The 27,822-nt window shown below is 42.9% G+C and overlaps 1 protein-coding gene across 2 annotated transcripts in view; it reads right to left on the bottom strand.

Moving 5' to 3' along the window:
- Positions 1-27,822, bottom strand: part of STX18 (syntaxin 18) — a 120,033-nt gene that overhangs the window by 12,381 nt on the left and 79,830 nt on the right. For both annotated transcript variants that reach the window (XM_082652660.1, XM_082652661.1), the window contains 5 exons: positions 27,131-27,246; positions 25,300-25,377; positions 25,074-25,140; positions 10,915-11,030; positions 1,386-1,474 (listed from right to left, as the gene is read on the bottom strand). In XM_082652660.1, the coding sequence (XP_082508786.1) occupies positions 1,386-1,474; positions 10,915-11,030; positions 25,074-25,140; positions 25,300-25,377; positions 27,131-27,246 (466 nt within the window). The remainder of the gene's footprint in view (positions 1-1,385; positions 1,475-10,914; positions 11,031-25,073; positions 25,141-25,299; positions 25,378-27,130; positions 27,247-27,822) is intronic.

The raw sequence follows: 27,822 nt of genomic DNA on the forward strand, positions 1-27,822 counted from the left end.
GACTGTTACGAGATTAAACAAACAAGGCCTGGTGCATAGAAGGTGTTCATAAATATAAATAATAATAATAACTTAGATAGAATATTCTAGTAGTTCTTACTGATGCTCCTGCTTTACCATTTAAAACAACCTAGAGTTTTTATATTATATTCATCAAAGTCACTCATCCATTCAACAAACAGTTCCCACCCCTGCTCTAGGCTCTGGGAACACAGCAGTGAAGGCAGACACATTTCCACCCTCGGGGCACTTGTATTCTAGTGGAGGGATGAGAGCAGGATGTGGGCACACAGACATAGTGGCTGGGGCCACTTCAGGCCAGGTGGTCGCGGAAGGACTCTCTGAGGACATAACATCTGAGCCTGTAGGACAGGAAGACGAGTGAAGAGCCTGGTGACACGAATGCCTCTGTGTGAGGTCTGGGAGGAGATGGGTGCCTCTCTCACTCGACAGCCATGGCTCGAAGCTCTACCTCTCATCTTCTTCAGGAGACATCAGGAGACCGCTGACTGCAGATAGGCTCAACCACTTACTAATGAGGGGCCCTTGGACAAGAGAGCCGACGGCTTTTTGCCAAAGTTACAAGAAGACAGTAATGCCCCAACACCTCTTAGTGTGATTACTGAGACTATCACGGATAAAACAAGCACTAAAGAGCTCTGTCCACCGTAAACAGCTGCAAATTAAGATGTCATTTGCCAGGCACAGCCACTGGAGGGGGACTATGTGGGAACCGGCTTCTCAGCTCTTTGGGCAAGGCCCGCATCCCACCAGGGCAGCTCTAGGACACATCTGTTCCCAACCCCAGGTACACGTACTCCATGTGGCTCTGTCACACCGATGTCCAGACAGCTGTGCATAGACCCGGCTGTAAACGAACAGGTAGGGGCTCTGGCCAAATTTGTCCCTTTTCTTTTGAAACTCACCCAGAGATAATAAACTACAATTGGCAGCTAGAGGACAGGTAAATAAAAGGAGGTGATATTCGCAGTTAAGGTGTTACTCTTTTCATTCTTCAGCCATTACTTATGCTTTCTTCACATTACCATGCACCAGTAATTCAAACAATTAAAAAGCACCATAGCAGCGATTATAAAAGACCCATTTAGAATAGAAGACTATTTTACTGCCACTGAAAAGACATCTAATATTAATAAAATTATTCCAAGGCAATTTCTTCTTTAAGCTACTGCAAATTTAAAACATAAGAAAAGCATACTAACAATCTGGAAATCAAGTGGAAAATTGATCTAAAATATTTATTTATAATTTTTAAAACTCAGTATAAAAACGAGGGCAAGGGCATTTAGGATGACCTCCTACTCAATGAAATATTCTTACTAAAACTAGTTAAAAATACATGATTAGGCAGAGAATAGCATTACCATTTGTATTTCTTCTGGGGATAATTCATCTTCACCTTTCCCATCTCCCCAGGTTCCCAATTCAGGTTGTGCTTCGGCCGGAATCTTTTCTGTTAAAAAAAAAAAAAGAAATTGAAAGTAGGCAGAAGGCAAAATATTCACTTTAGAATAGGTTGTCTTAGGATGCAGGCATATTTAAAAACATGAGATGGAAGGAAATCATAGAGCTTTGTCCACATTCGACTATCTGTTGGTTAATATTCAAGCACTGCAGCATGACTCTTTACAATGTAAAGGTGTGTGTGTGTGTGTGTGTGTGTGTGTGTGTGTGTGCGCACGCAAACCAAATGGACGTTCTTCAGGACCAGTTTTCAAGTGGACTTGACTTCAAATCACATACTCGTATGCTTATACCCCTCCCTCTACTTTTTAAAGACTGCAAAATGTATGGGTAATTTCATTAAAAAATATATATATATACATATATAAAAAATAGAGGAAATGACATACCACGCCAATCCCATTCCCCTCCCAGAAGTAACCACTGTTTGTCAGTGCTTTGATGGAGTCTCGCAGGCTCTATCCAGCACACTCACACACACACACACACACAGATATGCAATTCCCTGCCTCCTCCGCAGCCTAGAGATAATTTATAGTTCTCTGTGTGTGTGGCAGTGTGCTTTTCACAAAGATATCAGTGGTAACACATTGTTCTAAAACTTGCTTTTTATAACTTAACAATGCATCTGGGTGATTACCCAATGTCATTTCACATCTATCTACCTTGTTCTTTCTTTTTTTTTTTTTTTTTTTTTGCGGTATGCGGGCCTCTCACTGTTGTGGCCTCTCCCGCTGCGGAGCACAGGCTCCGGACGCGCAGGCTCAGCGGCCATGGCTCATGGGCCCAGCCGCTCCACGGCATGTGGGATCTTCCCGGACCAGGGCACGAACCCGTGTCTCCTATATCGGCAGGCGGACTCTCAACCACTGCGCCACCAGGGAAGCCCTACCTTGTTCTTTTAATTGCCGCATAACATTCCACTGTAAGGAATTTTCTGTGTAACTGTAACTCCACTGATAAACCTTTGGTTACTTTGGGTTTTCTGCTAGTACAATGGTATGTGTGCCAGTCCATGCTTTGGTCCATTTTGATGTACTCCAGGACGGGAACCTGGGCATGGACTGCTGACTGGTGGTAATTTTACTTTTAATCTAGAGAACACTTTGACCGGGATCACATAAACATGGGCCAGATCTCTGACAGAGCAGAACAACAGCACAGCTCCCAGAAGGGGCTGCCCCACCCGGGGACCCTGATAGAGAGGCCTATGCGGCTCATCCAGGGGTGGGCTGGGAGCAAGGTGGGGGCGGGAGGGGGGAGGCGGAGCGTCACTCCTGGGCGGAGGCTGTAATAGGGTCTTTTTTTTGTATAAGTGACTTTGTGTCGGGTGTCTCAGCAGTGCCTCTGGGCTTGTCAGTGGGTTGCCAAGTACTTAAAGGCAAATATTGCTTCTTTTTCTTTTCTTCCCCAATCTCAGTAAATTTCCCATAGCTGCTCTCAGCCCCATGAGATGGGCAAAAGTCCAGAGTTTTTGCTTTGAGACTGATAAGGGAAAAGAACATAATGATAGCACCAATTTAGAGAAAGAAGATTAGGCAGACCTATGTACAAGGTATGGTTATTATTCTGGATATGTCATCACAAAAAAACTCCAAGTCATCTGCGACCCTGTGCAAGTTTTTAAAAATTGGCTGTTTTTGCCAGAACTGTCGTCATATTTATAAAAGACACATGTATAACTTAGATATAATATAGGACCTATAAATATAATACATAATTTTTATATAAATGATATTTATAAAAGGTTGGAAACATCTTTAGAAGCCGAAGAGGTGTTTTTCTGAGACCACATTCTTCAGGTGGAACATCTGTACTTTTCACTCATCCCACCCCCACCCCTAGAGCCCTCTATCTCCTACCTGACCTCATTATTGTATCCATCTCAAGCTTTTACCTTTATGTGTTTTAAGGATAAGAACATCAAATTTAGAAACACAAAAACATATTCACATCAGAACGAAGCATAAATCAGCTCTGAGCTGGAATGGAAAGTTTGTTAAGAGCCTTTGCAGCCACCTGGAGCCACCCTGACCTGCAGCTGTAAGAATCAGCCTGAAGCACGGCACACCCCATGCGAGTGCTTTGCCCAGACCTCCATGCACCACGATGCCAAGGCACTCAAGTCCAGACTCCTTGGTCCAGTACTCAAGGCTCTCCGTATGGTCTGGCCCCATCCACCTTTCCCACCTTAAGGCCCACTCCTCCTCCCCTTTCTGTGAGTTTTGCTGACCCAGAAGTGGTTTCTTTACTGACTACATTCCATACCTCTCCCACGCTTTCCGGCCTCTGAGTATTTACTCATGCTGTTTCCTCTGCCTAGAACATTCTAAGCTTCCCCTTTTTCAGGTTCAGACTCATTTCTCCGGACCACCTCCTCCTGAAGTTCCCTGGCCCTCTGAGTGGACTACGTCTTTCCCACCTGTGCCCTCTTTTTTGGCACTACTCACTTTCTCAGGGGCTGGATCTGAGCTTCCCTGTCAACTGAAGGCAGGACCCGTGACTGACTGGAGAAGAAGGGCAAGAAGTATTCACAAATAACCGTACCCATCTTAGTGGAAACCAATGTCAGGAAACAAATTATAAATGGGTCCACAAAGATCTCATCCTGGCTGAGTCAGAATATGGAAGGAAAAAAAACTAAACCCAGACATGCACAGAAGGTCAGCTGTGACCACAGAGGTGCTTTATTGTGCTGCCTAAATCAAAAATAACAAGACTAGTGCCTTTTTTAAGAAACAGGAGTATGACAAGCAAGAAACCACCCTCTGCCTAGAAGTGTACCGCCTAGTCCTACACTAAAGTATTTTTTCTAAGTTACATCTCATGTTTCAAAAGCAAAATGAAAAACCTGAAAAGATAAGCAAAAAGACACCACATAGCCCAGATTTTAAAAATCCTTCTGCTAACTGTAGATAACCTTAGCAAAATGCCCATGGACAGGAAAAAGCTGTCTTCCAATGGCACAGAGAAAAGGGCAGATATACGACCCCTAAGAGGAACCAGCTGGGTGTGGGGGACGAGATTTACCTGCCAGCATCGAGGTGGGGATGGAGATGAAATGGCAAAGGCCCTGGAAAACTGGCAGCACCACGGAGGTCTGTGCAGGCTTCTCCCCTCCCCACACATTCCCCTTAGGTGATGCATCCAGGCCCGCGGCTCTGAACTGCCTATGTCCTATGACTCCCAAAGACCTCCAGCCCTGATTTCTTCCCTGATCTCTAGGCTCACTCCAATGGACTCATTATTTCCACCTGAAAATCCAATAGGCATCTCAGACCTCACACAGAATATGATTCTGCTCCCTCCCACTCCTCCCGGCCTCACTGCAGACCCTCGCACCTTCGTCATCTTGGTCAGTCCAGCCCAAACCTAGAAGTTGCCCTTGATGGCTCTCTTTCCCTCACCTCTCGCGTCCTACCTACTGGCTAACCTTCAGTTCCCAAGTGTGAGCAGAGGTTGAGCCCTTGTCTCCACGGCCATCTCCACCACCACGTCCCTCAGGTAACACCTCATCCCGCCGGCGTGTGGCCTCCTGCAATAGATTCCCAGCAAGGCCACTTGGTTCCTCTTTTTCTCACTCCACTCCAGCTCCACACGGTAGTCAGGGAGGTTTTAAATGTGACCCGGGCCTTGTCATGCTCAGCTTAACAACCTCCAGGGCTCCTCACTACACACAGACCCAGAGCTGAACCTTTCCCACGGCCTGTAGGGCCCTGTGTGATCAGGCCTCTGCCTCCGTCTCTCCCCCCTCCTTGTGCCATTCTCACTGGTGCCTCCCTCTTGTGAGTGTGAGTGTGTGTGCGTGTACATGTGTGTGCACGCATGTGGAAATATGCCAGCTCATTTCTCCCTCCTTGATCTTTTCACTGGCTGGTCCCGCTGCCTGGAGAACTTATACCTGCAGGAGAGTTCTGATTTCTCCACATCCTGCAAATGCACTTATCGTCAGCCTTTTTCATTCTAGCCATCCTGGTAGGTGTGAAGTGGAATCTCATTGTGCTTTTGATTTGCATTTCCCTGATTACTAATGATGTTGTGCATCTTTTCGTGTGCTTTTTGGCTATTTGTATTTCTTCCTCGGAGAGATTTCTATTCAGACCCTTTGCCATTGGGTTATCATTTTCTTATTGACTTGTAAAAGTTCTTTCCATGTTCTAGATATAGACCCCTTATCAGATATATGATTTTCAAATATTTTCTCCCATTCTGTGGGCTTTTTTCACTTTCTTTTCTTTTTAACCTTTAAAGCACAAAAGCTTTTAATTTTGGTGAAGCCCAGTTTATCTAATTTTTCCTTTTGTTGCTTGTGTTTTGGTGTCATATCCTTGTTAATCTTTTGTCAAATCTGAGGTCAGGAAGATTTAGCCCTATGCTTTTTTTTTTTTAATTAATTAATTAATTTATGGCTGTGTTGGGTCTTCGTTTCTGTGCGTGGGCTTTCTCTAGTTGTGGCAAGCGGGGGCCACTCTTCATCGCGGTGCGCGGGCCTCTCACTATCGCGGCCTCTCGTTGCGGAGCACAGGCTCCAGGCGCGCAGGCTCAGTAATTGTGGCTCACGGGCCCAGTTGCTCCGCAGCATGTGGGATCTTCCCAGACCAGGGCTCGAACCCGTGTCCCCTGCATTGGCCGGCAGATTCTCAACCACTGCGCCACCAGGGAAGCCCCAGCCCTATGCTCTCTTATAAGAGTTTTAGGGTTTTAGCTCTGTGTAGGTCTTTGGTCTATTTGAGTTACTTTTTTATAAATGGTGTGAGTTAAGTGTCAAACTTTGTTCTTTTGCATGTGGATATCCAATTTTCCCAGTGCCATTTGTTGAAGAGACCATTCTTGCCCCCTTGAATGATCTTGGTCCCCCAGTTGGAACTCAGTTGACCAGAGCCACATGGTTTTAATTCTGGATTCTCAATTCTGTCCCATTGATCCATATGTCCGTCCTTGTGCCAGTACCACACTGTCTTGATTACTGTTGCTTTGTAGTAGGTTTCGAAATTGGGAAGTGTGAGTCCTCCTACTTTTTTCTTTACCAAGACTGTTTTGGTTATCCTGAGTTCCCTGCACTTCCTCATGGATTTTAGAATCAACTTGTCAATTTTCACAAAGAAATCAGCTGGGATTCTGAAGAGGAATGCATTGAAACTGTAGATCATTTTGGGGTGTACTGCCATCTTAACAACACTAATTCTTCTGATTCATGATCTTGGGATATTTTTCAATTTATTTGGATCATTTTTAATTTCTTTCAACAATGATTTGCAGCCTTCAAAGTATGTTTTACATTTTTGTTGAATTTATTCTTTTTGATGCTATCATAAAGGAATTGTTCCTTTTAAATTCCATTTTTGGATTGTTCATTGAAAGTATACAGAAATGAAATCTCTGTATAATGGTTTTGTATCCTGCAACCTTGCTGAACTCATTTACTACTTCCTTTATTGGTGGATTCCTTAAAATTTTCCGTACACAATACCAGGCAGTTTGTAAATAGAAAAAACTTCCTTCCTAATCTAGACTTTCATTTCCTTTGCCTTCCTAATTGCCTTTGCTATCTTGGCCAGCCTACTAATTGACTTCCAGTACTCATTTGAAAAAGAATCCTGCCCAATCCTTAGTGTCTAGCAATGGATCTCGTCATAGCTGCTCTACGAACTAACGCAAAATGTGCTCTTTGTGGAGCCCTACTGCACATGCCAGACACTGCCTGGCCCTTTACACTAGCTCCTGAAATGCTCACAACAAACCACAGCCACATGATACTATAAGAAAGTTGAGGCTCAGAGTTCAAATAACTTGTCCAAGGTCATGGTGCAGGACAGAGGCCAGACTGTGAAACCAAGGTTCACGACCCTTCCATGACATCACACTGCAACCACTGTGCTTTCCCTTCCCTCTCACTCAGAGGAAGGGATGGCCCATCTCCATGAACAGAAAATAGATAAAGGTGGGGTACAGCAATGGTAATAGCTTTCTTTTGGGAAAAACAAACAAAATGAGGTAGAAAAAGCCTGTTATATATGCAGGAATTTGTACATAAAGTGTGCACATTTTTAAAGAGCACTAGTTAAGATTTTATTACCCTTTGGGACTCCACATAACCAAGGAAGAGATGGCTCAGAAATAAGCATCACCAAATGACCACAGAGGAAAGAGCTGCCGGGTGGAGCTGTGGGGACAGTGAAGTGGAGCCAGCAGCGGCAGCAGGGGCCAGGATACAGGGGAAAAAGCAAGAGAGGACCAAGATGGGGCGGGAGGAGTCCTGAGATGTATTTACAAAATGGGGGAAATGGTTCTCGGAAGTGCCACTAAATGCTGCAGCTGGGACCTTGACGGCCTCCAGAGAGACACCCTTCACACCATTCTGCTCCTACACGTTGATCAGAAGCTAAACTGGAGGGTTCTCTCAACATTTTGGTGGGCTGGCTTAGTCAGGAGATAACTTCGTGATTATAAAGCATCCAAATACTGACTTTAAGATAAAAATATAAACCGTGAGGAACAGCATTCTCTCACTGACCATTTGTTTTCTACCACCGAGAGGCATTAAGTTCCTTTTGCTTCAGGAAATATTTCCACAGCAACTAAAAGCAATCAGTGCTCCAAATAGAGTCTTCATTCATTCATTTTCTTCAACAAAGATTTAATGAGCACCTCCTATGTGCCAGGTATTGTTCTGGGTGCCAGTGTTACAGCACTGAACAAAGCACATACAGAAATTCCTGTCCTTGTGGAACTTAAGTTTTAGTAGGGGAGCCAGAGCATAAAGGATATAAATGAGTCAAACATATAGAACGGTAGTGACAAGTGCCGGGGAGAAAGACAGAACAGGGAAGACCAGATCGGGAGGCTTAGTGCGTCATCCTCTTTCTACTGACCCTCATTCCTCAGGGATCCCAGCCTGTCTCATGGGATTGACGTGATCTAAAGACCTGTCCCCTGACCTCTAGACTCATAAACCCAACTTCCTGCTCAACCTCTGTGCCAGACATCCCTAAATTAACATACTCCACACTGAGCTGATCTGCAGCCCCCAGCCTGCCCCCTCTCAGCCTTCCACAACTCAGTGAAGGGCAGCCACCTTCTTCCCACTGCCAACAACCACTGCAGCCTTCTTGCCCCATCTCCTCCTCATGCCCCACGTCCAGGGAGCACATTCTGTGGCTCAACTTTCAAAATATATCCAGAATTCCACCGCTTCTCCACGTCCCTGCTACCATGCTTGGTGAGGGGCACCACCACCTTGTTCCTAGGAGACGTTAGCAGCCTCCTAACTGTCCCTATTTTGCTTCTTCATCCCCTAAACAATCTATTTCAACAGAGCAGCCAGAGGGACCCTGCTCAAATGTAGTCCTCTGTGTGACAGTCCTCTGTGCAAGCATCCTGGTGGCCTCCCACCTCACTCAGAGTAAACAGCTCTCCCGTGGCCCGGAAGGCCCCATGACCTTGGTGCCCTGGTACTTGCTTGCTTCCTGTCCCTCTGCTCTTCCCTTACTCTGCAGCCTCCCGGCTGCTCATTAGCACACCAGGCACTTCTGCTTCCTTTGCCTTGACTCTCTTCCCACAGAGAGCCACATGGCTCACTCCTCACTGCCCTTGGGTCTTACTGAAACCTCAAGGACTCCGACCTCTCCAGTGGGCCATATCTCTATTACCAGGACCCCCTCTCTTATAGCACAGACTGACTGTGTACCCAGTTGTGTAATATTCCATTACCATCTGTTCCCCTCTGGACTGCAAGCACATGTGCCTATTTTCTACTCGCTCCCGTATCCCCAACACCTAGCGCAGTGCCTGGCATAACAATTCTCAGTGTGAGCGAGGGACCCAGCAAGGGCAGACTCTCTCTACGTGAGATTTACCCTCACCTGGGCCCCAAGACTCTGGACTGGCTTCTCCCCACTCTCAGCAGCCCTGACAATAGCTCCTGAATGAATGAATGGATGGATAAAGGGTCGAGCAGCTACGTCTGGCAGGAGTAAATTTAGATATGATACCCCTATGTACTGTTTACGAAAAGCAGGGCCCCATCACTTTGTGACTGATGCTGGGGTTTTCCCTCATTAGGAACAAGCGGAGATGGGCATAGGAGGGTGTGTGCGAGGCCTCTGGCCTATGGGACAAGGCAGCCTCCAGAGAGGATGGGCTCAGGCTCGACATAGAGTGACCCACACCTGGAATCCCAGTGACGCTCTTATCTTGTTATTTGACTTTTGATAGGTTATATAATTTCTTCAAAGCTCTGTTTCCTCACACATAAAATGATGACAATAACACCTCAAAAGACTCAGTGAGACTTGATTTGTTGACACCCCCAGTGGGTGCCCAGCACAATGAAGGGGGTGGTCACTGAACGCCAGTCTCCTTGCCCTTCCCACAGAAGCTGTTTTCAGCTACAGAAAGGCCTCTGGCATCTTTCAGGCTCACAAAGCCCCAAATGCATTCTGAATTCCCTCGCTTGCAATATGCAGGGAATAAATTAGATGGAAGGGCAGCACAGATGCACATGGAAATGCCAGGTCCACCATTTATGAACTTTTAACTTGGACAAGAAAAAGGTCATAAAATCCATCCCAGAGGGCTGCTACAAGGATGGTGGTGATGTCTGTGAAGATTCAGGACAGCGCCTAGTACCTGGGAGGCATGCAGTAAATGACAGCCATTGTGAGAGTATAGAAGAGGAGGCGAGGGAGACTCTCGGGCCTCAGCATCCTGGGATTCACACAAAGCAAAATCTCATGTGCCTCTGAGGTACAGCAAACTAAGCATGCATCCCCTACACAGGGTGGCCACCCTGGCCAGACACATGGATTGAAGATGTCCCCGACAGCATTATATATACATTCCCCTATATTTCCAGACTTTACAGAGACACTGTATTTATCCAGCATCTACCATGTGTTAGGAGCTGTTCTAAGTTATGGGCCGGCTAGCAAACATGAAGACAGGAAGTTTATAAACCCAGACTTGCATTTTGTCCTATTGGCTCAATTGGCTGACAAAGGCGGCTGACACCACAGGCTCCGCCCCAAGGCAAGATGGTCAGGTCCAGGCAAGGTCAGTGCTGACAGTGCACTGCGTGGGTGCAGGGAAGGCAGCGCCCCACCGTTCCTGAGACTGACAGGCAGAGATCCCCATGATTCTTCCAGGTTCTAAGTCTCCAGTCCCCACCCCACTGGTGCGCAGCAACTCAGGCCCTTTCTCTGGACCTTGGCGGCTGCCAGGTGACTGGGGGATCCTCCCACCCCGCCCCTGCGGCGGCATTAAGATCCAACTGTGACCAAAAAAGACTGACACTTCCGTGTTTCCTTTGCTTTATGCAAATACTAACACCACAAGATGTCTGGGGCTGTGTTCCTTCTTTTTCTGCTTTGTATTTTGGCCAACGTGTCACAAGGAAGAGGCGCAAGGCAAGATTCTGATTTTAATTCATACCTGGAAATTCTTCAGTGACAGGTCTTTCTTCAGAGTCTTTTGAAGGATTCTGTGAAACTTTCTCAGAAGACATGGATTGTCTTGTCTTTGTATTTGGTTCTGGTTCCAGCTTAGATCTAAAGATAAAAAATTAGCAGTCATATCATTTACTTACACAGGATTCCGCCTAAAAGCAGAGAGGAGTCACACGTGGCCCTCACGCTTGCTCTGTGCCCTCTGGGGGAGAGCAGAGCCGCTGCCCTGGGCCCAGCGGCCATCCCCACACAGCTCTAGTGGGGCACTTAATACATGGCAGACCGCACACCCCCAGCCATAGCACGCAGCAGGACGAGTGCCATCAGGACGCACCAAAGGAAAGGACACCAGAACAGCCCAACCTCCTGAACCCACACTCTACACGTGGGCAGCGAAGGCCGACTGCTCTAAGTTCAACAAACCCAAGAAGCTGGTTGTCTTACACCAATGCAAAAGTGTTGCTGACTACACACACGCACGTGTTATATAACAAATATGACATATAAGTAATATCTGAAAATAACTGAACCATAAAAGCACAAGTCTTTACATATCCACTGGGGGGCAAGGCCTTGACTCAGGTCCCTAAGCCTCAGCACTTGGCACTGGCCCTGGGCTCCTCCCACAGTGTATCCTCTTCCACCCTCAGGGCCAGGTGCAACCTCACACGCTCACAGAGGCCTCCTGACTCTCCTACCTAAAACAGGCCTCCTCCTGTTACTCTGTGCCCCTGTCTGTCTTCTCCCCAGAAGTCACTGCAGTCTGGAACCATCCTGCTCGTTCATTTCTTTACTGGCTGTCTCAATCCACTGCAGTGCACGCTCTGAGAGCAGGGTACCTGACTTCATAAGTCGTAGTTGCTGTGTGGCCCTAGGTTCTAGATGAGTGTGTGCCATTTAGTGTTTAATAAATATAGGTTGAATGAACGGATACTTTACAATTGTCAATAAATGGCTAATACGAGGAAAAACAACCCGGTTATGAAACAACAGGCCTTGTATTGGAATTCATACAGCACTATGAAAATTCTAGGCAGATTGCTAAAAAGATCTAAGATAATTTCCACGTTACTAGGCAGAAGGACTAAAAATAAAAAGGACAATGTAAATGCATATAAGGATGATATAATTAATGCCAGCTAACGTTTACCGAGGGCTTATCAGGTATTGGGCACTTTTCTAAGCACTGTATATGCATAAATTTATTTAATGTCATACATCCCTATAAAGTAGTTACTAGTATTAATGGCCTTTTTACAGAGGAGGAAACTGAGGTATAGGGAAGTTAGGAACCTTGCCCAGGTCACACAGTTAGTAACTGGGCTGGGATGTGACCTTAGGGAACCCAAAACACAACAGACTAGTGTTCTAAGAAAGGCTGTTTTGGAAATGCTCCTCTACAACATTAACAATAGAAATTTCAAAAGTAATTATAATATCAATCATGTTAAGTGTTCCAGTTACTATGGCTGAGTAACAGACCACTCTAAAATTTAGTGCCTTGAAACAATATTAATTATTTACCATCTATCCATGTTTCTGGGTTCAGGAATTTGGGAGCAGCTTGGCTGGGCGGTTCTGACTCATGAGGGTACCGTTATAGGGCAATGGGGCCCCACCTCTGAAGGCTTGACTGGGGCTGGGGGGTTCACTTCCAGGGAAGCTCATTCACACAGCTCCGTGTTGGTGCTGGGAGGAGCCTCATCTCTTCCTCGTGGGGCCATGTCAATGTGTTACCTGGCATGGCAGCTGGCTTCCCCCAAAGAAAGCAGTCTCAGAGACTACGGTAAAAGCTTCAAGGCCTTTTATAACAGCCTCAGCCTCAGTTTATAACAAACTGTCATTTCTGTCATATTCCACTGCCCAGGCAGTTGCAATGGTCCACTCAGGTTCAAGGAGAGGGAATACAGACCTCATATCTCACACTCAATGAAGCAGTAACAAAATCACATTTTAATAAGACCATGGGGCATGGGATATGTTTGGGTGCAGCCATCTTTGAAAAATACATCTGCTATTCTAAGTATCATAGATATGCACAAAGATATAGTTTCAAGGATATTCAGCACTGCTTATAATAACAAAAAAATGACTTAGATGTTCATCAAAAAGTACCTGGTTTAGAGTTGGAAGATACAATGAAAGAGAAGACTCCATTTGCAATAGCCAAAACAAAAAAGATTTAAAAACTAACAATAACAACAAAAATTGCAGCGTAAACTTAGCAAGAAAAGCCCAAAACTCACAGATGTTCTTGAAAGATAAAAAAAAATACTGTAACAAATGAAAAGATATATCATGTTCTTGGATTGAAAAAAGAAATACCATAAAGCTGTTAGTTCTCCCTAATTTAAAAATATAATGTGATCCCAATAAAAATATCACCAGGTTCCCCCCCCCGCCATCTTGAAGTCAGACAAGTCAATTATAAAATTCATTTGGAAACATGCAAGAATAGTCCGAAAAACTGTAAATAAATATTGAACTCTAGTTAATGATATACATGCTGAAGTATTTAAGGATAAGTGTACTGATGTTTGCAATTTATTTTGAATTGCATAAAAAAATGCCAAATGGTGTTAACACCTATGGAGGGAAATTTGGTAATATCTAGCAAAATTATATTTACTTTCTAACCCAGAAATGACTTCTATGACTCTATCCCAAAGATACAGCAATAATATGAAAAAGTAGGTGCAAGGCTATTCATTGTAGCAATTTTGTAATTCAATTTTAATACAGCAAAATCCTGAAAACTAACCATATGTCCATCAACCTGGAACTGGCTTAATAAACTCTGGAGTACTATGGAGCTGTAAGGAATGAAGAATAACTCTCTATACTGCTGTGGAGCAAATCAAGCAAGGTGAAGAGAAGTGCATATAGGAGGGAACTTCCTTAATCTGATAGAAGACATCTACAAAAAATCTACAGTTAACATCATACCTTATGGTGAAAGGCTAAATGTTTTTCCCTAAGATGAGAAAGAAGGTAGGGATGTAGTATACCTGGGCAACAAGAGAGGAGAGAGAACAATTACAAATCATTTTATGAGGCCAGCATTACCCTGATATGGAAATCTAACAAAGATATGACAAGAAAGGAAAATTAGACAAATACCTTCATGAACATAAATGCAAACATCCTTAACAAAATATAAGCAAACTGAATTTAACAATGTATAAAAACAGCAATGCATCATGGCCAAGTGGGGTTTATCCCAGGAAGGCAGAGTTGGTTTAACATCTTAAAATCGATCAGTGTAATACACATTAACAGAAAAGAAAAGCACATGATCATCTCATTAGATGCAGAAAAAGCATTTGAAAAATTCAAGATACCTTCATAATAAAATGTTTCACCGAACTAGTACTAGAGAGTGTGCAGGAAAGGGTTGATGCAGCAGGTTTGGGTGTTCCAACTCTACACATTTCAAAGAAACTGGCCCTGGACCAGTTCCTGGGAGATAACCACCAAGCTCTGAGAACATCCTGCCTGATAAAGGCTGTTCTTGTACGCCTGGGGCCTTGGACCACACCAGACAGTTTACACTAACAATGTGATTAATGTTGGGGTCTTGGACCAAGCTGTATGAGTTCGACCTCTGGAGGGACTAGAGACTGATTAACTAAAGCCAGCAGCTTGGGTGCTCCATGCATACATGACTGATCCCCAATGAAATCCTGTGGGCTTCCCTGGTTGACAAATACTGTGTACATGTTGTCCCACATCACACATTCTCATTGCTGGGAGAATTAAGCACTGTCCGCGCTATTCCATTGGGAGGACAACAAGAAGCTTGCATCTGGTGGATCCTGGACTTTGCCTTACGTGCCTTTTACCTTTGCTGATCCTAATCTGTTTCTTTTCACTGTAATACTATACCATGAGTATAACAGATTTTCTGGGTTCTGTGAGTCCTTCTAGCAAATCATTAAACCTGAGGGCAGTCTTGGGAACCCCTGACAAAGAAGGGAATTTCCTAACCTGATGAAGAGCTACAGAATACCTATAGCTAACATCACACTTAATGTGAAGCAATAAATCCTTGCCCCATAATTAGGAACAAGGCAAGGATGTCCATTCTAACCACTTCTATTCAACATGGTACTGGAGGCCCACATCCTAGGCAGTGCAATAAAGCAAGAAAAAGAAATAAAAGGTATAAAGATTACGTTATTTATATATGGCATCATTGTTTATGCAGAAAATTACACAGAATTTACAAAAAGGCTGCTAGAACTAATATGTGAATTAATTAAGGTTGCAGGACAGAAAGTTATTTTGCAGATACAAAAATTAATTGTATTTTCTATATACTAGCAATGAGAAATTGAAAAGGAAAATTAATAAAACAATACCACTTACAAGAGCTTCAAAAAATCTAGGAATTTAACAAAGATGAGTAACACCTCTACTACGCTGAAAATGACAAAATATTGCTAAGAAAAAGAAATTTAAATATAAAGATAGAAATCAATGAAAAGATATACCATGCCATAGATATACCATACCATAGATAGGCATTAAGACATCCATTCTCCCTAAATTTATATATAGGTTCGATATGATCCCTATAAAAATCCCAGCAGGTTTTCTGAAGAAGCTGACAAGCTGATTCTAAACTTTCTATGGAAATATACAAAGGATCTAGAATAGCAAAAATAATATTGAAAAAGCAGAAATTTGGAGGACTAACATCAGCTGACTTCAAGATTTACTACAAAGCCACAGTAATCAAGATAGTGAGGTACCAGAATAAAAAATTCTGATTAATAACACTGAATAAAGAGTCCAGAAACAGATATATATGTATGGTCAATTGATTTTTGACAAAGGTGCCAGGTCAACTCAATGAGGAAAAGAAAGCTGAAATATTGCTGGAATAAGTGGATATTTATATGGAATAAAATGAACCTCAACCTCATCTCACTATATCAAAAAATTAATCTGAGATAGATGATGGGCCTAAACATAAAACCTAGACTCACAAAGATCCCAGAAGAAAACATGAAAGACTAACTCGGTAGACAATATAAAAACAGATAAATTGGACTTCCTCAAAATTAAGAGTTTCTGCTCATCAAAGGACACCTTTAAGAAAATGAATAGACAAGCCACAGAACAGGGAAACATATTTGTAGCACATATCGAACAAGGAACTTGTATGCAGGCTATACAAAAATAACTCCATTACAAGTCAACAATAAAAAGACAAACAATCCGGTAAAGAAATGGGTTAAAGACTTGAACAGACATCTCAAAGAAGCAAATATACGAGTAGTCAATAAGCAGAGGAAAAGGTGCTCTAGACCACAGTCTAGAGCAAGAGCTGAAAAAATGAGCTATTACTACCACTCTTACTACTGCCGCTACTATCACTGGGTAATAAGAAAAGGCAGAGGGGTGGGATAGTCTTGTGAAATCCTAAAGAAATACACATTTTTTATTCTGACAAGATGCAGACCAATGGAGGAACAGAAGAAAACAGCTGACAAAATCCATTAGTAATTCAAAAAATTCAGGGACTTCCCTGGTGGTCCAGTGGTTAAGACCCCACACGTCCACTGCAAGGGGCACGGGTTCGATCCCTGGTTTGGGAACTAAGATCCCACATGCTGCGTGGTGTGGCCAAAAATCTAAAAAAAAAAAAAAAAAAAAAAAAAAAATCAAAAAAATCAGAGAAGGGAGAACACTGCTGTAATCTTTGCAAGGGACTCAGCAGGGTCTTCCAATTAGGGGCCAACTAGTGCTCATCTTCTAGGTTGGTGCTGTGGAGGGGGAAGGATTTGAGGAGTCTTGGTAGATCAGCAGGGGAGAGGTCTCGGGGCGGGGGGCAGCCACAAACTGCTTGAGTGTGCACAGCCTTGACCTCAGCCATGTTCCTCAGTAGGACTGGCCTGATGTCCTCCTAGACTGTCTTGGCTGACAGGTTACTCCAGTAATTCCACACATCCATGGCGGTTGGAGACTGGGTCCTTAAACCACTGGCTGATTGACTGCCTGAGACAGACAAATATGTTTAGAAATATGTTTGGAGACAAAATTGGGCTTGGATCCTAGTCTGCAGCTTATCTGCAGAGTAGCCTCTAGTCTGCCACTTATCTGCAATGTGACAGGTATTTTGTTTTGTTTTGTTTTTTAAATCCTCTTTGCTGAATTTTCTTTATCTGCAAAATGAATTAAATAGCGCTTTTCTAAAAAGGTTCTTGTAAACATTGAATGAGATCACCTGTGACAACCGACCTAGCACAGAGGTTGGCACGCAGTAGGTGCTGCCCTGGCTCACCTTGTAAGCACTGGGCCTCAGTTTCCATATCTGTAGAGCAGCTTCCAGTATCTTCTGTTCCAACCAATAAAACAAGGTTCCTTCTACCTTTTTTCGTTTCACTTCTTTGATAATGAGAAACCTGGCTTCTGGTATCCTTCCAATATTAACACTCAAAGTCATTGCAAAGACTAAATAACACAGCAGACCAAAAAAAAAAAGTACTATGGAAAAGGTAAGTACTTTATAAATTCTTACTGCTACTAATTCAGAGAGTAGAAATAACTGGGGGCTTCTCAGGGGAAGTGTCACTTAGGCAAACTCTTGAAAGAGGAGTAAAGTTTTGCAAGGCACAGAAAAGCAGAAAGGACGTTCTAGGCATAAAGAACCTAGGTGTGGAATTGCTGGGTCATTGGGTGGTCATTTAACTTTGGAGAAATATTTGGCTGGTTCTTTTTTTTTTTTTTAATAAATTGGTTGTTAATACACACTTTTCTTTTCTTTTTCTTAAATTTCTTATTATTTATTTATTTGGTTGCGCCGGGTCTTAGTTGCGGCAGGTGGGCTCCTTAGTTGTGGCTCACCAGCTCCTTAGTTGTGGCATGTGGGATCTAGTTCCCTGACTAGGGATCGAACCCGGGCCCCCTGCATTGGGAGCGGGGAGTCTTACCACTGCACCACCAGGGAAGTCCCTGGCTGGTTCTAATAAAGAGTTACTTTATTAGAAGTAAGTAGCCATAAATCAGAGTTCCAATTATTAACCAGCCATAAATGAGAGTTCCAGTTGCTGCATATCCTCCCTAACATTTATCACTTTTATTTTAGCCATTCTAACATGTGTGAAATGGCATCTTGCAGGGTTTTATTTTATTGTGAAATAATCACATGCAGAGAAGTCTGTAGTTCGAAGAATGCTTTTTCCTGAACCATTGGAGAGTAAGTTGCCAACCTGATGCCCCTTCAACTCTGAATATTTTAGTACTTCCTAAAAACAAGAACATTCTTTGATACAGTCAGAATACAACCATCTGTATCAGGAAATTCACACTGATACATTTCTCCCATCCTCTCCCTAGACCCCATTCTAATTTGACCAGATCTCAATAATATCCTTTATAAGAAAAAAATTCAGTTCAGAGTCACACACTGACTGCATCTAGTTGTCGTTTCTCTTTAGTCTCCTTTGGATTAAACAGATCTTAGCCTTTCCTTGAGTTTCAAATCCTTGATACACGCCAGTTATTCTGTAAGACGTCCCTCAATCTGAGTTTGTCTGACCTTTCCTCGTGGTTGGATTCAGGTTATGCATCTCTGGTATAAAAACAATATGATATGATAGAAGTGATATTCTATTTCCATACTTCTCATTTCATCCTATCAGGCTGTACATGATTTCACTTTGATCACTTGATTAAGGTAGTGGCTGTAACCGTAAAGTTACTCTTTCCTCTTTGTAATTAATAAGTCTGGGGGGAGGGACTGCTTAGATACTATGCAATTATCAATTTCAAACTTTCAATTTACTCATTTATTTATTCCTCTCTAGATGGGCTCATGATGCCCTACTTTATTCAATGGGTTATAATCTGCTACCATGTATTTTGACGGTCCAATTGTCTCTAATGTGGTCAGCAGAAGCCCCTTCAAACTGGCTTATGTCCTTTTTGCATGTCCCCATCACTCTTTGAGCCGTTCGTTCCTTGCTTTCTGGCACAACAAAATGTTCCAGGCTCATTTTATACCTTCCCTGACCCAGCCCCAGAATCAGCCATTTCTCCAAGGAGCGCTGGTTCCTGGAAGCTGAAATTGCTATTAAGAAGCCAAGATCTGAGTGCTAAGTATTCTTATTGCTACTGGGATATCGGTGCGTCCAGGCCCTCTCAGTGGACAGAACCAGGAAAAATGTGTATGTGTTTGCAGACCTAGACATGCATACACATTTACAACCATATTTCATTTCTATATCTACCTATGTAAAATGAAAACCATGAGTTCACACCAGTACTTTTCATTCCAATCCAATTTCCCTTTCACTCCCCTGAGTGTGAAACCTGGCTCCCATTATCCGTATATACTTACTATTTGATCAGTCCCCCTTGTATATCACCAACTTGCCACCTCCACTGCCACTCCTCCCCCATGTGGACACGCCCCTGTCCTTGCTCAGGCTCTCACTGCCCATGCTGAGCCACCCCTCCTCAGCTTGCTCACACTCTGACCTGCCCTGGGAAACGACAGCTCCCCGAAGCTGCAGACACGCGTCTTACGCTGCCCCACTCCATGGCTGCAGGACTGAATTGTTCAGGAAGGAGAGGGGCTTAACTGACTTTTAAATAAAGGGTTCCATTAATGTCTGTCGCCCTTTGTGTCCAGGGTATGCTAATGTGCCAGTTTTTAATTTAAAATGAATAAAGGACTGCAATGCAGCAGACACAGATGAAGTTGAGTGCTTTTTTTTTTTTTTTTAAGTGATAAAAACAGATCTAATTATACACAGAATGTCTACTGAGATCCTCAGGGAAATTACAGATTAACTAGTTGAAGGCAATTTGAGAAAAGCAATTTTTAAAAAGTCATCAGAAAGATCAGTTTATGCTCCATGATTTACTTAAACTGATTTCTCTAACTGAAAGCTGAGCATTTCATAACAGCAATCCAAACAGTTTCCACCTGGCCAACATCTGTTTCCAGGTCCCTTATTTGAAAGACTTTGGGATTTTATTTAAAATTTAAGAACAGGAAGAGATAGAAGAGAGGGAGAGAAACAGATTTTCCAGTTTCAAAACAAGAAAATATGTGGAAGAAGTTCTTTGCAAACCTTAAATAAAGCCCTGTACAAGTATTTGAGAAAAATGATTAATATTCTAGAGTCAGGCATAGCTCTTATACTTCTTTTATGCCCCCAACAAAGACTCTGGTAGAAAGGAGATATTTTTGATACCTAATATTATAGCACTCTCATTTCAAAGATGGCTTTCAGTCTAAGGTATCCACTCTGGCACAGGTACCCTGTACTCCCACAGAGCAGGAATATCTCAAACTACCTTAAGCCATCTTCACACTTACAGATATTTACTGGGCATCTACTCCATACTGGGTGATTTTCAGGCCAGTGCTACTCAAAGTATGGTCCGCAGACCAGAATGAGACTATGAACTGTTTGTTACCGGTCTGCTATGAATAAGTACAAAAATGAAGAATAAGCATTTAGAAACATTTATAGCAATTTGATACTGCCATTTAATCAGGGGACTCCTGTCTCTGAACAGGGTATAGACCACTTCAGGTGTTATCAAACTACTGTGGTGGCTCACCAGCAGCATAAGCTACGAACTTGACCTGCGCAGTGGAACTTGACACATCAGTCCATGATGGACTGCAAAGAACAAACAGCAACAATGTGGTCCTTCACCTCAGAGACTTTGGTCTAAGCCAGGGGTCAGCATGCTTTTCCTGTAAAGGGCCAGATGAGAAATACTGTAGGCTTTGTGAAAGAACATATATGGTCTCTAACCCCATATTCTTCTTTTTTTCTTTTGCTTCTTGTTTTACAAACATCTAAAAATATAAAAACCATGTTCTCCTTGAGGGCTGTACAGAAACAGGCTAGATTTGGCTTGCAGGCCATAGTTTGCTGATCCCCTGTTCTAGGTGGTGACTAAGACAAAATCACAGGTGGGGGCAATATGGAGAGGTTGGTAAAAGGGTACAAACTTTCAATTATAAGATGAACAAGGTCTAAGGATCTGATGTACAACATGATGACTATAGCTTATAACACTGTATTGTATAACTGAAATTTGCTAAGAGAAAAGAACTTAAATGTTCTCAGCAAAAAAAAAAAGGAAAAAGAAACTGCTATATAAAAAATAAATAAAATAAAATACAAAAAATTCAAAAAATAAATAGGTAAAAAAAAGATAAATATATGAGGTTATGAATGTTTTAATTAACTAGATGGGCAGGAATCCTTTCATAATGCATACATATATCAAATCACTACAGTGTACTCTTTAAATATTTTAAAATTTTGTACGTCAAATACAAAAAAAGCCAAAATTAAAAAAAAAAAACCCACAAAATCCTTGCTATGGACTTAGTATCACATCGTATCACTTCTTGTTTTCTTCATCTCTATCATCATTATCATCCCCAACACTGGCAAAATTTATTGAGCTGTTACGACGTGTAGGATACCGGGTTAGGGGCTGTGGATATGAAGAGGTAAAAGACAAAATTCTGCCTTCACCAAGCTTCCAATCTAGTTGGAATGAGAGGACCAAATCATAGATAATACTGTGAGTACGTTCTTTAAGTACCAAATAAGTATGGTGAGAGCATGTGTTGTAAGTATACCAGTTTTTCTTTAAAGAAGGAAAAATGGAATGCAGCAAAATTTTTATCTTTTGTAACCAACCTAAGGGAGTAAATAATAAATAACTCAAGGTCTTACACCTGGCCATGGGATCGGGCACTATTTCTAAAGTGTGTTTGCCAGGTGTTTCAAGAGTAAAGGGCTCCACAGTGAGCAGGGCTTTCACTTAGAAAGATGGAATCAAGGCACAGGGTCAGTGTAAAGACTCAGGGAACTCTATACACTAAGCGTTTCTCAAACTTGTTTGACCATGGAACCTGCTTACAGAGTAACACTTATTTTATTTAGGTTGCCAGGATTTCCTCAGAATATCATAGGAAATTCTCACATTATCCTTTAGAATTAATAGTAGGATGTGACAATATTCTGATAGTTAACTTCAAGCTACAATGATAAATTCAGAAGGTGCTGTAAACTTGTCTAGACTTCCTATCTGTTGTTTCATAACCTGTGCAATGTTAGAAGAAACATCATCTTTCAGGCAATATGTTTTATCAATCTCAAGTCTCCCTTGAAGCAGAAAAAATAGCCAGGAGTTCCCACTCTAAGAATATCACTGTACTAGCGAAAAGTGATGTGTTCAAATGATGCACCCAAACCCAGCAAACTTTAAAGTGAGGTTAGCCATGGGCAGATTCAGGATCAGCCGACTCACCACTGAATAAGAAAGAAATAGCAATTTGAAGAGAAGCCCTACTATTTTAAGTTTGGATGTGTTCCTGGATTTTTGTATAGTTTATTACACCTAAACAGAGAAAATGCTCTGAACTCGTGAAAAACAATATCAGAGGTTAGTTTTAATTTCCAGATCGCCACCTCAAACCTCTTCCCAGGAAAAAGAAAGGCGATTGATATTCAACCTGATTGCTTTCTGGAAAGGGGAAACGTTTCTGATGTTTTAAATTAGAGCACATACCCAGGAGGGCATCTGTTGGCTATTTCAACTTAAATCTTAACCAAAATATTAGTGCTTTCAGGTGATCAGGAGGATATGGGTGTACGTCAAACCCTTTGGGGATGACAAGGTCACCTGTGCCAATGCTGTGTCTATACTGCCCACAACCTTTCCATTTTATAAGCTCTCAATACATAGACCTGAGGATCCTGTAATGAGTGCCTGTGCCCCATTCCTTCCTTCACTCAAGAACCCTTAACTGAGCACCTATCTTGTGCTAGGGTCTGATTAAGGCACTGGGACCACAGAGAGAAAAGACACAATGGTCCCTGTCTTCAAAGGACTCTCAGTCTCATAGCAGGAGGAAGAACAGAGGTGAGACCCCAGCAAGAGTTATCACCATCTGCATGCTCAGCTTAAGGCAACTAACAGCAGGTGCAACTGTCAACTCAGGTAGCACAGTGCCTAGGGATGGGTGAAGAGAGCTACATTTGACAATGGTGCATCCTTCTAAGAAATGGAGCAGGCATGGAGGGAAAACCCCAGAAAGCTCGGCTGAGACTACGTCTGCCTTCACGGGCAAAACATTTTCACCCCGTCTGGAATAAGAGCCCTTTGGTGTGAGAGATTAGTGCGATATTACCATTCTATGACAATAAACACCATCAGAGAATAACTTTTCTCTTACACTGTGAAAGGTTTAAAATACAAAACAATCAGACTGCCCCTTTACTAACAAATATGCTCTTCTTTCACCAAGAAAAAAACAAACATGAGAGTAGCAACAATGCCATAAAACATGAGAACTTGGGTTTCGCAAATCTATTTTATAAGAATGATTTTTAACATAACCATCACCAATGAAAACAAAATAATACAAAAACAAAGAACCCACCAATCCAACTTGACAGTGAAAACAACTCTACTTAACAGCCAAATTATCTTCAGGAAACTTGCCATTCATTCATTCATTCATTCCACAGTCCTCACTGAGTGGCTTCCCTAGACTGGGACAGGCATCATGCCGCACACTGGGCTAAGGGGGCGTACTAGCAGCTTTCTAAGAGTGGGAAGTGTCACACCTGACCATGACAACGCGCAGGGAACCTACATCGGAAGGAGCTACTAACAGGGCCCATGGGAACTGCGAAAGGCCTTAAAGAGCAAGCAACATCTTAACTGGGGCTGGAAGTATAAATAGGAATTGGCTTGCCACGTGAATATAGGGGACAGGGGCAGGGAATATAAATATATATGTGAAGGGCATTCTGGGCAGAGACCTCAGCAAGGATTAAGGCATAAAAATTTCAAAGAACAAGGCCTCTTTACAACACAAAGTAGTCAGGTATAGTCAGAGCATAAATCCATGGAGACCAACTAAGAAACAAATCGTTACGGGCCTGGAATGTCATGCTGTGAAGTTTAGCTTTGTAAAGACACTGGAGCAAGGGAGTGATAAAAGTATACGTATGTTTTAGGCAGATGCCTTCTGGGGTAAGGTGAGGAAAGAACTAGAAGGGAGGGCTGGACTACATTGTGAAGGGTCACACAGTTATTTCCCTCAAGGTCCTCTGCTCAAAGTAATTGGCACAGGGCAGCTATCTGACAGGAGACGAGAATGAACTTCACTGCCTAAATGAGAACAATTCCCATCTGATCTTAATTTGTCCAAACCTCTGCTGAGAACCAGGAACTGAGGAGGCAGCTGCCAAAGCCTCTTCTTACTTTACTCAAGGTACCTGTTAAGTCTCAAGTGTCAAGGTCCGCCTGAGATAAGGAAGCAGAATTGGCATCTCTCGCTCTGGTGGGTGTGAGACCCAGTGACCACGCACCACCTCTCGATGACAAATCACACACCATCAAGGCCCTAACTTCTCCTCCAGGACTTGCTTTGGGCAAACACTCTGCCTGCCCTCCTGCCTGAGCCTGGCCTGCTTTCTTCCTCTCTAATCCCTTACCCAGATTATTTTCTTTCAGCATCCAACACAAAGCCCATTGTTTGAGAGATCTGCCCTGGTTAACCTGACGTTCAAATCTGAGGTCAGCTATGTGACACTGTGCAAGTAACCCAAATTCCCTGAGCCTCAACTTCCTCTATAATATGGGGTACTAATACTTTTTAATAGAGTGGCTGTGAGGACTAAATGAAATAGACATAGTGCCTGACACATGGTAAATGCTTCAGAGCAGATAATAGTATAAGTTAACGTATATTAACCACTCAACGGCAAGTGTTTTACCTACATCAACTCATTTTATTCTCACAACAACCCAACAAGGTAGGTGTTATAAACCTTTCCATTTTACAAGTGAGGAAACTAAGGCACAGAGAAGTTAAGCAATCTTCCCACGGTCACACAGCAAAGCCACGATTTAAACACAGGCTGCCTGCCTGCAAGCTGGAGCTCTTAGGTCCTAGGCTTTGCTACTCAATGGTACCAGTCCCACCCTGAACTTGCTACAGATCTCACTAATTATGACATATCCTGATTAAGTTAGCTTATTTTTCATGTTTATATAGCAACCCAGTCTGACTCTAAAGCATAGTGCTCTACAAACTTTATTTGCTATTATTAATTAAAGAACACCAATGGAGACAATACTTACAATCTTTTCTTGTCCACCACTCGCTTAACTCGGATGGCTCTTTGTTCTGAGTAAAGTTTACATACTCCTGTTCAGGGGAAAATAGCAGAGACCACTTAAAACTGCTTCTCGGGCAAAGGTATCATTAAATACAATGAGACAGGACAGTCTTCAGCTAGCAAAGCTAAATGTTGCATCCCATCTATTGTGAAATGCCACATTTGCCCTTTAAGATAAAATGAAATACTTTTTAAGTAATCTTCAATGAAATCCAAAACAGCACTCCTGTGCTCCTTCACTTGCTGGGAATGTATCTCCTTGTGGGCTGTAACAGAAAAGGACAATATTCAGGGCTCTGTATTCAATTATACAGAAGAACAATTCATCTTCAGCTTCCTCACAACAGTTTCTTTATTAGAAGTATTCTTAAAAATACAGCTATAAAACAAGTCTTGTGTCAAGTGACATTACATTTTTAAAAGAGTAAGATTTATTAGGCTTTGTGAGAGTAAAAGATTCAACCTGCAGAAAAACTAGTCAAATAATTTATGGGTTATTACAGCACATAGGGATGGCATCTGACACAGCCCTCTTCTTGAGTGCTGACCCTGTTCGTATTAACAGCACCCAACGTTCAAGCTGACCTTCAAGTAACATGTTTAAATCAAACTCAGAGCACACACGCCCCCTGTGCCTGCCTGTTTTTCAGCCTGGAATGCTCCATCCTCTTCCCTCAGCCATTCACATTTCCTTTAGACACCGAGTCAAACCTTCCTTCTCCAGGAAACCTTGATTCTCTGAGCCACAAGGATGCCTTTCTTCTGTGAACCATCACTTCTTCTTAGAGTCTGTGCCAGTTACTTTGCTAAGACAGCTCCGGTTTATGAGAGACTGAGTACCTACCATGTGCAGGCACCCTGTTAGTACTTCACGTAAATCACTGCTATTGACCCAAACAATGCAAAAGGCAATTCTAATTAGGCCTGTTTTACACATGAAGAAACTAAGGCTCAGAGTCAATAAGGAGGCCAAGGTCACTTAATTCCTCAGTTTATTAATGTTCATGTATATTTTCTAGGTTATCTCAATGAACGTCCTTAAGGGCAGGGGGCATGATCTCTTTCTACCATAGGGCTGCGTCATCTGAGATTCACATGAGGAATTTAGCTGATCCATGAAATTAGACACAAAATTTTGTGCATATGTATATTTTTTTCTGGCAGGAATGTCTATAGCTTTCAACAGACTCTCCAGGCTGTCCATGGAAGCTTCCCAAACAAAGTCTGTGTCAAGCACAACAGCATCTGGCCAGTTGAACTCTATGCTGTGTTAATGGAATCTGTATCTGCCTAAGCAAATTAAAAAAGAATCAAGGAAGCCACCTCAGCCTCTCAGTAAGATCTAAACATCAGTGAAAGTGAGATGATAATAGTAACCCTAATGCTAGCTATTGTTCTAAGGATGCCATGAGAATTCTCATAAAAACCCTAAGCAATATACCTAAGAGATATACGCTGAGAAATATCTCCATTTTATAGATGAAGAAACTGAGACCCAGGGCGACTAAGTGACTTGCCAAAGGCCATATGGACAGAACATGGTGGGGCTGGGGTGGGTACGTAAGCAGCCAAGCCTCCAGAGTCTTCCTCTTAACGATGAGAGTCTGATACTGCAGTTTACTTTAATACTCTAAGTAGAGAGTTCAGAGACCTTGTATCCTTGTCCACATGCCATCAACTGCTGCCCCTCTCAGTGCCACCCAGAACACAGGCACACACGCACACACCTCCACACACGATTCATCTTCTCTGACGCTGGTCCCTTGGTAAATTTTTGGTTCTGTGTGGAGAGGTCCTTTCCACCTCCCTCTTCCCATCTGTTTCACCCGAATTCATGGCCTTTTCATTATTGTTAACAGCTTAGGTTAAAACACTAATCAGGAAAAAAGAATTTTAAAGTTCTGAAACCTAAATCGAAATAAGAACACAAAAGAGAGCTTTACGCGGCTGTGCCACGTGCATGATGTAAGTACTGAATTGAGTCACAGCTGGCTGGCTGCATCTTGTGGGGCACGGCACCTTGTGTTCTCAGCTGCTGGATCGCTTCTGAGCAGGTCCTCATGAATGTCTGAGCATCCTGGTCTATCTGGTCTCGTTCTGTGTCCGTCATTCTCCCATATTCAGACATGACATGGCTAACAAAGAGAGAGAGAGGGACAAAATTAAAGGGCAGCAGCAAATGACCACACGTGGAGTCACGGGGTGTGAAAGGAAGAACAAAGTTCCCTGCTGCCGTGACGTTTAAGCTGCGACTTGAAGAATGAGGAGGAACTGGCCAGGCTAAGAGGTGGGAGAACGCTCTAGACAGTAGAACCAACACTTACGAAGGCCGTCAGGAAAAGCTTCCTGAAGACCAAACTGGAGCAGGCCACGCCAGCGAGAGTGTGGCGGGCCTGGAGTGGAATCAGGGCCGGAGCACACAAGCCTTGTTACGAGTGTGGGCTTTGACTTTGAGAACAGCGGGGCAGCTACTGACGGCTGTCACAAAGCACACTGACAGAGTTGGAGTCCCCCAGAGGAACCCCTGGGGGCTGCACGGAGAGCGCTGTGGGGACACCATTTGTGAAGAGCTGTTTCAGGCTGGCATTTCTCCCATGTTGACAAGTGGTCTTCAAAACTCACCATGAAAGAGTTTTAGAACCATTTCACTTCCCCTGATAATCAGTTAAAACTCTAAAGTTACTGAACAAGTAAGGGTGCCCACTTTCAGT

This window comes from Grampus griseus, assembly GCF_964374135.1.
Source record: "Grampus griseus genome assembly, chromosome: 4".
Taxonomy (NCBI): Eukaryota; Metazoa; Chordata; class Mammalia; order Artiodactyla; family Delphinidae; genus Grampus; species Grampus griseus.